General features: G+C 40.5%; 1 protein-coding gene across 8 annotated transcripts in view; it reads right to left on the bottom strand.

The window, feature by feature from the left end:
* The window catches only part of LOC132818097 (metastasis-associated protein MTA1-like), a 151,660-nt gene that overhangs the window by 58,691 nt on the left and 80,391 nt on the right, over positions 1-12,578 (bottom strand). For 7 of the 8 annotated variants that reach the window (XM_060828780.1, XM_060828772.1, XM_060828774.1 and 4 more), the window contains one exon: positions 4,102-4,133. The exons of the other annotated variant lie outside the window; for it this stretch is intronic. In XM_060828780.1, coding sequence (XP_060684763.1) covers positions 4,102-4,133 — 32 coding nt within the window. The remainder of the gene's footprint in view (positions 1-4,101; positions 4,134-12,578) is intronic. 8 annotated transcript variants of the gene reach the window in all.

Here is a 12,578-nt window from a genome sequence, read left to right as displayed (position 1 = left end):
TGTGAGAAAAAACATGGCAGATGAAATGCAATGTGGAAAATTGTGAGATTTTGCACTTGCAGCACAGGGATTTGGGGGGTCTTCGTGTGCAAAAATCTAGTATACAGGTTTAGCAGATAATAGGAAAGGCAAATGGCCTTTATTTCAAAAGGAATGGAGTGTAACAATAGGGAAGTCATGTTAAAATTATACAAGGTAGTTGTCACTACTGGAATATTGTGAGCAGCTTTGCTCCATTTATCTAAGTAAAGTTATAAAGACATTGTGTTTGGTCAATAGGAGGTTCACCAGATTGATCCAGGATGTGACAGGATTTTCTTACAAGGAAAAATTTAAATTTTGGGGATCTTTAAAATTCACTCGTAGTTTGTGAATGTCACTGGCTGGCCAACGTTTATTGCCCATCTAGCTACTTGCCCTTGAGAAGGTGAGCTGCCTTCTTGAACCTCTGAAGTCCACATTCTGTAGGTTAGCCCACAATGAGCTGAGGAACAGAATTCCAAGATTTTGTGATTGATACAACTCTGTGGCTTGCTGGAGCATTTCAGAGGAGAGTTGAGTCAATTACATTGCTATGGGTCTGGAGTCACATGTAGGCCAGACCAGGTGAGGATGGCAAATTTCCTTCCCAGAAGGACTTTAGTGAACCAGATGAGTTTTTTCTGACAATTGACAATGGGTTCATGGTTATAAGTAGATTCTTAATTCCAGATTTTTAAAAAATTGAATTCAAATTCCACCATCTGCTGTAGCAGAATTCAAACCCGGGTCCCCTGAATTAATAATCTAGTGATGGTACCACTAGGCCAGACAGACAGACAGGAGAATAAAGACCTTACTAAAAGATATGATTTGGAGATGCCGGTGTTGGGCTGGAGTGTACAAAGTTAAAAATCACACAACACAAGGTTATAGTCCAACAGGTTTAATTGGAAGCACACTAGCTTTCGGAGCGACGCTCCTTCATCAGGTGATTGTCATTTTTAATTTACTAAAAGATAATATTTTTAGGGGGCTTTACAAGATAGATGCGGAAAGGTTGTTTCACCTGTAGGAGAGCTGAGGACCAGAGCGCATAATCTTAGAGTAAAGGGTCACCCAATAACGACAGAGGTGAGGAGGTGTACATTTCTCTTCAAGGGTAGTGAATTTGTGAATTTCTTCATCAAAGGATATTGAGACTGGGTCATTAAGTGTATTCAAGGCTGAGAAAAACAGATCATTAAAGGAATGATGGTTTTTGGGGTAAAGGCAGGGAAGCAAAGTTCAGGACTATCAGTTCAGCCATGATCTCATTGAATTGGCTGAGGGGTAGGAAACAGTAATGGTTAATAGATATTTTTAAGGCTGGAGCAAGGTTTATAGTAGAGATTCCAAGGGTTTGGTATTGGGACACTTGTTTTTCCAGATAAATGTAAGTCATCATAGAATCCCCACAGTCTGGAAGCAGGCGATTCAGCCCATGGAATCCACACCAACTTTCTGAAGCGCACTCACCCCCATACCCTATAACCCTGCATTTCCCATGGTCAGTTCACCGAACCTGCATTTCTTTGGTCTGTGGAAGGAAACCACAGCACCTGGAGGAAATCCACGTAGTCACAGGGAGAATATGCAAATTCCACACAGACAGGCTGGAGTCGAACAATCCGGGTCCCAGGTGCTGTGTGGCAGCAGTACTAAGCCACATTGCTGCCCCATAAATGATCCACATCTTTGGAACTAGGCAACAATTCCAAAGTTTCAGATGACAAAAAATTGGGGAGAACTTTGAACTGAGAGGAGCACAATGTATGTTGAGGCAGATGAAGGTCAATATGGAGAATCGTGAGATGATGCAGTTTGGTGCAAGGAATATGGAGAAACAATATAAAATAAAGGGTACTATTCTAAAAGATGTGACGGTGCAGAAAAACCTGGGTATACCATATATAAGTCACTAGAAGTAGCAGAACAGGTAGACAGAGCTGCTAATAAAGCAGACAGTATTTCAGGTTTCATAAATAGGGACAGAGATTACAACAGCTGGAGGTTATGATGAAATTATACAAGACACCAGTTAGAGTCCAGCTGGAGTATTACATATGTTTCTAGATGCCATATCTGAGGAAGGATGCGAATGCATTGGAGTGTTGACAGAAATGCTTCCGAGGACGAGACACTTCAGTTACAAAATCTGACTGGAGAATTTGGGACTGTTTTCCTTGATGAGGTGATGGCTAAAAGGTGATTTGATTCAAGTTTTCAAAATCAAGGGAGGTCTGGACAGAATGGATAAGGAAAAACTGTTCCCATTCGAAAGTGGATTGAGAGCCAGAAGGCACAGTTTGAAAATGCTTTGTAAAAGAAGAAAATGTGAGATGAGGAACAACCTTTTTCTCACAATGAATAGTTAAGAAATTGAATACATTGTCTGAAATTAAGTTGGACACAGGTTCAAATGACACATTCAAGCCCCTAGAATCAATACCAGCAGATCCATTAGATAGCAGCACCATCAAAGTGATACTAGCTCCTGTTGGGACGATATTTGCCTGAGGCTGAGGATCATTACTGGATTCCCAGGCCTAAGGTGAGGGATGGCGAGAGGGAAGACATGGAGCTGTGAGGCAAAGAGGAGGTTTGTCAGAAAGGTGGCATTCAGTGAGTCCTTCCTGCCTTTCCCATGCCAGATTCTTGAACCAATTACAGAGATATTAGGAGAGATAACTAAATCTGTTACCAAATGGGTGGATTTTAGGGACTGAGTAAAGTTGGATAGTGTGGGAGCTGAGGTGTACAGGCAGGAATGAATACATGATGAAATACTGGCTGCATAAATCTAAATACTGAAGCTTATGGAGAGCACAAAATGGGAGGATGGACAAAAAAACTATTATAATCATCGAGTGTATAGTCGACAAAGATAGAAATCAGGTTTCAACTGTAAATGGAATACAGATAGGAAATGTTACAGTGGTGAGAACAACTAACAGATTATGGGCTGAGAAATCAGTTTATGGTCTACAAGGATGAAGCCAGCAAGGCCAATTAGTAGCAAGATTTTAGAGTTTGCACTGGAACCAGAACTATAGCCGTGGCTTTTTCAAAAATTCTATTGCTCCAAGATCTTAGGTTCTGTGACAGAAATTGGATTTTATTTTTGTCAGAGAAAGCTACGAGGCCGGTAGCTACACTGCTCTGAAAAAGATGGAAATTCTCTGGCAAGAGTAAGGATACTAAGAACTACTGTTAGAAACACAATCTAATATTTCTACAGCATCCTTCAAAATCTCAGATGTTCCAAAGCACTTTTTAACCAACGAAGTACTGTAGTTAGAACTGCAGCATTTTTGTAACACAGACAATGTGGTAGCCAATGTCCATACTGCAAGCTCTGACAAACAACAATGAAATAAATGACGGGTTGGTTGAGAGCATAATATTGGTCAGGATCCCCAGTCGAACATGCCCTGCTTCCAAATAGTGTTCTAGGATTATTTCTGTCCCTTTGAAAGAGCCTCAGTTTATCATCCAGCATATGGTACCTCTGTGAGTTTGGCATTCCTTAGTGCTGTACCGGTGTGCCAGCCTGGTATTTTGTGCTCAAGCCCCTGGTATGGGCTTGAACACCTAATCAACTGACTTCGTGGTGATAAAGAATCATGCCTGACATCTGAAGAACAGCAGTGGCGAAGTGAACAAGTGTGCAGTACTTTAGTTCGTTGAGGAAAATTGGGAAGGAGAGCTGTATGACATAAAGCATCCTGTTCAAAATCTTAACGACATTTGTCTAATAGAAAATCAAATATTAACCAACAACTTTGGAGAGTCAGGCAAAACAAAAACAAATGCAAGTCAAACATAAATAATTTGCAAAGCTCTGCGCAGACTAACAAAGACACATTTGAGAAATAGAACAATCAGAATTCCCAGGGATTTTGCACACATCCATCCCTCCAACACCTGCAGCAATTCGTATTCAGCATCAGGCCTGACTAGTTTTTCATCCTGACTAGGTGAGGAGAGTTTAATATTCATGACCAACATACAGAACATCACAGTGCAATCCACAGAAAACTATTCCCCTACATAACAGCTTCCCAAGGTAAAGTCCCTTACCAGCTGTCTCCCTGGGGTATGGTTCGACATACCTGCAATAAATGAAAGATTTATTAAAATAAGACAATGACTATTCTTTATTCTTCTTTACAACTCCAATGCAACATTTCCCTTTATTATCTCAAAATAATCAAAACAAACCGACAAGAAGCATCATCATTGTTTAAGACAATACCCATCTTATCCCATCTGAAAGTGAAGTGAAAACAGTAGTGAGAAGGGTAACCTCAGGGATGTTGTTTTTTAAGGATGGTGTGAGAGAAATCAGGCACCTAAAGTTAAAACCTAACACTCCTGGGTCAGCACAATTACATGTAATGTAAAGATTGTTCTAGGCAGTCCTAATAATTTGAATCAACTGAAATAAAAACTCAGCAGGTTAGACTAAATGGTGGAGAGAGAAATAAAGTTAATGTTTCAGGTCAATGACTTGGTGAAGTAACATATTGGATTTAATTCTGAATTACCCTTGGAGATGAGTGTGGATGTGGGAAGGTCAACAATACCAGAAGGTGCTTCTAGTTATTGATACCTCAGTTGACACAATTAAATTTTTGAATTGAAGGGAAGGAATGGGGAGTCAGCCATCTGCAGAACTCCTAGTTGAGTTCATTGGAGAACTCACGAGGGGACTATGGGGAGCAGCAGCTTTCAATTTTCAAATGACAAGAACTGGGAACAAAGCAGAGAGAATATGGAACAAAAACACACATTGCAGCAGGTCTGGCAACATCTGTGAGGAGAAAAATCAACCAGGAGAAAGCGAGCACTGCAGATGCTGGAGATCAGAGTCGAGAGTGTGGTGCTGGAAAAGCACAGCAGTCAGGCAGCATCCGAGGAGCAGTACAATCGACGTTTTAGGCAAAAGCCCTTTATCAGGAATTCCTGATGAAATGCTTCTGCCTGAAACGTCGATTCTCCTGCTCCTCGGATGCTGCCTGACTGCTGTGCTTTTCCAGCATCACACTCTCGACTCTGTGGAAAGAAAACAGAGTTAATGTTTCATGTCGAGTGACCCTTCCTCAGAAGTGAATATGCCAGGGAGTATATGAAACGTGTTTAAGCATAGCTATCAGGCACTCAGCAACAGTTCCTGACTGTAGTGTGTAAATAATGTGTGAAAGGTCTTCGAGTAGATTTAAGAGGCATACTGTATCCTTTCCTCGTCTCACTCTTCCACTGGTCACAATAAAATTTCAAGTTTAACCAGTTTGGTGATATAGCCATTTATATAGATCTCAGACCCATTTATATAGATCTCAGACTATATCAGAACAAGTCAGTCAATTGTTTCTTTTGTCAAAAAAACAAATTTACTTAGGGAGGCAAAGATTACTGACAAACACTTTTGGTTATGCTATTATATACTTACCCTCTAAAAAAGATGCACACACACTACAAGTCCGAGCATAAGAAAAGTGAAAACTGCAGAGTTTTCTTATTCACTTGTTGGATGTGAGCATTGCTGGCTGGGCCAGTACACAGTGCCCACTCCTAACTGGCCTTGTGTTAACTTTAAAGTACGTTGACCAAGGAATAGGTAAACTCATGCTGAAATGTCACAGATTGTCCCAAATGGTTTCTGATTCCAAGGGTTCTTCTGCACACACAGGCAGGCAGCAAGGGATGTTTTCCTGAGACAATTGTAGTTAGCTGCTCAAGATAGTGGAGTAGATTCCAACGAATCTGCTTCAGGAGTCCTCCACAAGTGCTAAAAATAACTTCTGATGGGTTTTCAGCTCTTACATTTCGCTGAGAGAAGTTGCAAAGAAAGAACGAGGAAGGTCTGGGCCACTGTTCTGCAGGCAGGTTACATTTTCTCTCAGTTCAAGAACATAATAATCTTATACCACTCACAAACTGATCCATATTACCTCTCTCCCAAAGTCCTCCATTGACTTCATCCAAGCTCCCTGCTCTTTGTGAACACAACTTTGTCGATGTTGCACATGGTGTGTTTTCGTTCTTAGTGTCCATTATTTGAAAGGTCTGGGCCTACTTAATCTTTTAAACATTTTTTTTATCATCACATCTCTTCATACCAAAGGGGAGACTGAAAATCAGTTCCTCATACAGTTGTTATCATTAGAGACGAGAGGCTTAGTATTGCAAGAAAAAGAGTGATTCAGCTCTTAAGAGGAATTTATGGTCACTTCTCGCTCAGACTCACTGGAGCTCTTCTTCGAGGGGGAAGGAAGAGAAAAACCCAGTTCCATCGATTCAATCTGGGTCTCGAAGGAGGATCAGAAAAACTTGAAGCTGCAAGAGATTGAAACACCTGCTTCTGTTCCGAATGCCACATGAGTATTGAATTATAAATCAAATACAAAATGTGCTGCAAAACCTTGCAAATTTTCAGCAAGTGAAGCAGCAGATATGTAACAGGAAACAGCAAGTCCAGATGATAATGTGATTTGTCTTTTAGGAATATAGGTTTTGGCCCCTTCAGCCTGCTTCCAACATTCAACAACATGATTTGATTGCGATCTCAGCACCACTTTCCTGTCCACCCTGGCCCTTGACTTGATTGCTTATCATATATCAACCCAGCTCAGACTTCAATAAATTCAATGACCCAGCCTCCACTGTTTTCTGGGGAAGGGAATTCCGTGGAATAATTAACTTCAGAGAAAAAGCTTTTCCTCCACTCTGTCTTAAAGGTCATACTTCTGATTCTTAAAGCGGTCTCCTCTTTCTCGTCTTTCCTACAGGTGAATCATCCTCTCAGAATCTACCCTGTCGAGTTCTCTCAAGAACTTGCATGCTAATAAGATCATCTCTCATTCTTCTAAACTACAAGGAGTAAAATTCCAATCTATTAAAATTTGTTCATAAGATCAAGACTTTATACCATACATGAGTCAAGTGAACATTCTCTGAAGCGCTTTGAATGGAATTACATTCTTTCTTGAATCAGCAGACCAGAACTGTACTTAGTACAACAGATGTGGTCACACCAAGGTCCTGTACAGCTGCAATACAATTTCCCTATTTTTATCTTCTATTACCATTTAAATTCTTACTGCTTGCTTAATTTTTATCTCTTGTCCACACCAGAAAGCTCTAATCGGTGTCAGGGTGGACTCAGCCGTGTGCCATTTAGTCGGTGACATTTTGACACACTGATGCAGTGTAGGCTCAGGTTGCAAAAATATTCTAGGTGTGGGGCCTTTGGCTCCAGAGCTAAACTTTCACCATTCACTCTGCTTCCTGTTACATATCTGCTGTTTCACTTGCTGAGAGTTTGCAAGGTTTTGCAGCACATTTTGTATTTGATTTATAATTCAATACTCATGTGGCATTCGGAACAGAAGCAGGTGTTTCATTCTCTCAGTTCACCATTCCATTTGATAATAGCTGATCTGCATCCAACCCCTTTGACCAATTACTTCTCCGTATCCCTACCTCAGTCTTGATACCTTAGCTCTTTGAGGAAGATTTCTCCTCCTATTATACAAAAAACAATCTTCCTAAATTCAGATCGATCAGTTCAGGAATTCCTGACCAAGGGCTTATGCCCGAAACGTTGATTCTCCTGCTCCTCGGATGCTGCCTGACCTGCTGTGCTTTTCCAACACTACACTCTCAACTCTGAGGTCCAGCAACTGCAGTCCTCACTTTCTCCTCACCCCTCAATCTACAACACTTAAGGGAATCAAGTTTATGCAAGCCACCCCAATAATTTAATTCTGTCACTCAGATTTCTTAATCATGAAAATGTAGAAAATTGCCGATACCCTGTCCGCAAAAAGTAGAACAAATTCAACCCAGCCAATTTCCACCCTATCAGCCTCCTCTCAAATGAAGTGATGCAAGGTTTCTTTGACAGCGCTATCAAACGGAATTGCACAGAATTGGAACAGCACAGAGGTCATTCTGCCCACTTCGTCAGCACTTGTTCTCCAAATAAGCACTTCGGTTGGTGCCACTCTCCTGTGTTTGCCCTGTAACTCTGTACGTTTTCCTCTTCAAGCAAGAGTCTAATTCCCTTTGAGTGCTTCAAATGAGCCTCCAGAAAGAAATCGTCAAAGGGAGCACACAAAAGAAAGTCAATTGGCCCAAAGTGACTATGTTGACTCTTTGAAAGAGCTAGTTGATTAGTCCAGTTCTCTGATCCACCTCCACAGCCCTGCAAACTCCTTCCACTTCAAACGTAGATCCAATTCCTCTTGAAAGTTGTGTGAATCTCATGTGTGCATTCCAGATCAGAACAACTTGCTACACAACTCAGTTATTGTCAGTTACCTTAAATCTCTATCTTCCGGTCACTTGTTTAAAAATTTGCTTATGAGATATAGGTGCCGCTGGCTCGGCATTCCTATCTCTGCCCGTTCCTATTTGCCTAGAGGGCACTTAACAGTCAACTACTGTAGACCACGTAGGCCAGACCAGGTAAAGATAGCACATTCATGAACCAGATGGGCTTTTAGGACAAATGACAATGATTTGCATTAGGCTGAACTTTTTTTCAATTCTAGATTTTTGATTCAATTCAAACTGATGTCATCATTAGATTGAATACACGAGAAAGGAAAATTGGCCTCTTGCCTACTAACAAGGAGTCCGATGACCCAGGGAGTCAGAGACAGAGCCAAGAGTGTGGTGCTGGAAAAGCACAGCCAGTCAGGCAGCACCTGAGGAGCAGGAAAATCGACTTCTCAGGCAAAAGACAGAGACAGAAACAGAAACAGCTTCCCTTTAGAAAGGTAAAATCATCCAAAAAGTTAGCAAGTGCACAGATTTTGGTCAGAGAGAACAGGTATTTGGCAGCAAAAGTGCTGTTAGCTGAGCAATCTCTAGACAATCAGGGTTGGAGAACAGAAGTCTAGAGTGTTTCAATAAGAGAAATCTCTCGAGGCAGAAGTTGTAGAAGAAGTTAAGGAATCAGTGTTGAAAAAACATTAATTAAAGATGTTAACATCAAGTGAATGCAGAGGTTTACCAGATAGAAACCAAGTATGGCTGTGACAACTGAAGAAGGAACTTCAAAGTGGAAATAGTATCTTCACTGTTTGAATTACTTCCTGTATACTGTAAAATTGTTTGTGTTATCATCTCATGTAATAAACTTCAATATATGTTTATTGCAGTATACTGGTAGCTTCTTGTGAATCTGTTCAGTGACTGACTACATCATAAGCAAATTGCAAAATTTCCCCTTGTGGTCCGTCCAATTAGGTTTCCTTCTGGAATTTGACTTGTCCTGTGTTATCATCAGCAGGGATTATAAGAAAGTATAACTGAAGAATGCATGCAGCTTTTTAATGGTTGGTACAGTTGTTAATGAACACTCCCTGTCTGTTATTATTGAAAAACAATACAGACACTACAATTAGGGAGGATGAGTGTGAGATATTCATGACATTAATATTGAGAGAAAAGGGGTATTACTAAATTTAGCATCTTTGAAAGTGGATAAATCCTTAGCTGTATATGAAATGCACCCTGGGCTGTTAAAGCCAGCAAGAGAAAAAATAGCGACATTCATTGATTTGTTGTGAACCTTGCAATGTGATTGCAAAAATAGCTTCCTCTGTCCTCCACATCATGCAATGTGCAACAGATTAACTTCGCAAAGAGGTGTATTCAGGCAGAATTAATTCAACTGTTCTTGATTTCAACTCCCTTTCAATATCAAAATAAATGTAAAGATTATGTTGTTCAAAAGGCCTGGAAGACAGCAAATGCTGCACCACTGCAGAAGTAGGGAGAAACTGGCAGAGATGAAACAATTACAAGCCAGTCAGCTAGTCGGAAAATATCAGACTAAATTTTGAAAGACCGATTAATATTCCTTGAGGAAGAATTAATCAAAGACAATCATCACAATTTGTGAAGGTAAGATCGTTTCTAGCTGATATAATAGAACTTTTTGAGCAGCTAATCAGAAAGAAAAGTGAGGGTAGTGCGTCTTTTATGTAGTCGATGTAGATTTTAGCAAGGCTATTGATAAGGTGCCAAATGGCAGAATAATCATCAAAGTGAAAGTCCATAGCTTCTGGAGCAAATTGGCTGGTTACACCAAAAATTGGGTCAGGAAGCGAAAGGTAACAGTTAACAGGGATTTTGTGACTGGAAGAAAGCTTCAAGTGGAGATCCTCAAGGCTCAGTACTAGCTTATTTTGTGGTGGAGATCAATGGTTTTGACTTGAATACAAGGAGTATGATGAAAACATTTGCAAGTGATAAAAATAAGCTATGTGATTGATACTGTAAAAGAAATTTATGTTACAAATATGAGGTTTGCAAAATTATGATCCTCTTGGCTGTATCTTTAAACTAAGGTAAATAAAGAGAGTCATGTGACCTGTTCTGAGGTCCACCAGGATGTAAATCTTGGTGGATTGATAGTCAGAGATCAAATTAGACTATTATAGGATGAAGGTGGAAAGTTTTATGTTTGAAGACAATGGCAGCAACCTGAGTTCACAATGAATAGGCGTCAAGTCCCAGAAAGATGTAGGAGACATTGGGCTATGCTGTTTTCTTGTAAGAGGAGAGTTGGAATCAAGAATAGCTAATTAGCATTTCTGTCTGGATGCAAGGCCATTATTGCACATTGCCATGTGGAGGCAAGAGGTCAGAGGAGGCCAGTTTCCTGAACAACTTGCAGGCTTTCCTACAAATCATTAAGTATCACAGTCAGACATTAGTTGTGTGTGGTCATTGTGAAGCAAAGACGGGTGTGGGAGAGACAGAGTTTCTCAAAAAGATACATCCTACAGCCTACTAAGGGTTTTGGAAGATTTGTCCTGGTGTGACTAGGAGGAAGAATAATCAATGGAACAGGCTTTACTGCTGTGGTGCATTTAAGGAACTACCAGAAAACTGAAGGAAGTGACTGAAGACAGCCAATTTAAGTTACATTTCCTGAAAGTGGCTTATGGGAATCCTTTGTAAGCTTGAAATAACTGTGAATTATATATACATATTGCTTTTAGTACTGCAATTACAGTGTGCAATAAATATAACAAATGTTGATCCTCTTTATAATTTAATGTATAAGCTGACTACAAAAATAAGCGTTTTGTCAATATTGCTTTTAAATCATTTGTTACAGGAAAAAAGTTGAAAATGTGAAAACTTGTGTCATCATTTTCTGCTTCTACTCAGGTTAACCATGGTCAAGACAGGCTACAATAGTTACATATTATATTGTACAGTGGACTGCTACTGACTGAATGTGGGACCTGATCAACTTGACCACACTCCTGTAATTATTCAGTTACTGTGGTCACATAGGCAGCTGCATGGAGTAACTGACCGCTAGAAACAACAAGCTAGGAATGTGGGTGAGAAAAGGAATTCCTGAACACTTAGACCTAAGGGGCAACTTTTTTACACAGAGGGTGGTGCGTATATGGAACGAGCTGCCAGAGGAAGTGGTGGAGACTGGTACAAATGCAACATTTAAGAGGCATTTGGATGGATATATGAATAGGAAGGGTTTGGAGGGATATGGGCCGGGTGCTGGCAGATGGGACTAGATTGGGTTGGGATATCTGGATGGCATGGGTGGGTTGGACCGAAGGGTCCGTTTCCACGAGCTATTCTGAGAACCCAGGCATGGTTGAGAAGATGTCTAATGAACATCATGAGATGATGTAGTGCTGTCTGCAAGCTGATTACCTAATCACATGATGCCTAACTATTAACTTATAGAGTCAATAGCCAGAGACTTTTCCCCAGGGCAGGATTGACTGACACGAGGGGTCATAGTTTTAAGATATTAGGAGAAAGGTATAGAAGGGATGTCAGAGGAAGGTTCTTTACGCAGAGTTGTGAATACATGGAATGCGTTGCCAGTGGTTGTGATGGAAGCAGAGTAATTAGGGACATTTAAGTGACTGCTGGACATGTACATGGATAGCAGTGAATTAAGGGGTGCGTAGGTTGTTATTTTATTTTACGTTAGGATTAATCCTTGGCACAACATCGTGGGCCAAATGGCCTGTTCTGTGCTGTACTTTTCTATGTTCTAACTTGATTGGACATGCATTTAATCAATTAATATTGTGATTCGTTTGTAACCAGCAGGATGGACTGAAGTAAATGTATAAAAAGTGCACGATTTTCTTTGTTCAGTGGAGAAATACATGTTGTGCCAAGCAACTTGCTCCCTGCCAGTGTGAAACAAACCATTTGATGACTGGAACAGACCTGGGTGTTGAGTCTCAAGTTATTCCTTTCTAACAGCTGCAAAGTGGAAGTTTGAATTTTTTTAAAGGTTATTGGTCTCTACAAAGATAGTAATAGCTGCAGGAAGATGTTGGTGGGCACGAAAATAGCAAAAAGAATTGAATCCAGATAGTTGTGATGTACTGCACTTGAGAGAAAAAGCAAGGCTAAGGAATATTCAATAAATGGTAGGATACTGAAAATTATAGAGGAGGAGTGGGCCACCTTGGAGTGCATGCCCACAGACACCTGAAGGTGGCTGGATACTTAGCTAAGGTGGTCAAGAAGGCTACTTGCCT

The sequence above is a fragment of the Hemiscyllium ocellatum genome, chromosome 8, assembly GCF_020745735.1.
Source record: "Hemiscyllium ocellatum isolate sHemOce1 chromosome 8, sHemOce1.pat.X.cur, whole genome shotgun sequence".
In the NCBI taxonomy this organism is placed as follows: domain Eukaryota; kingdom Metazoa; phylum Chordata; class Chondrichthyes; order Orectolobiformes; family Hemiscylliidae; genus Hemiscyllium; species Hemiscyllium ocellatum.
This window is presented reverse-complemented; position numbering and strand designations above follow the sequence as displayed.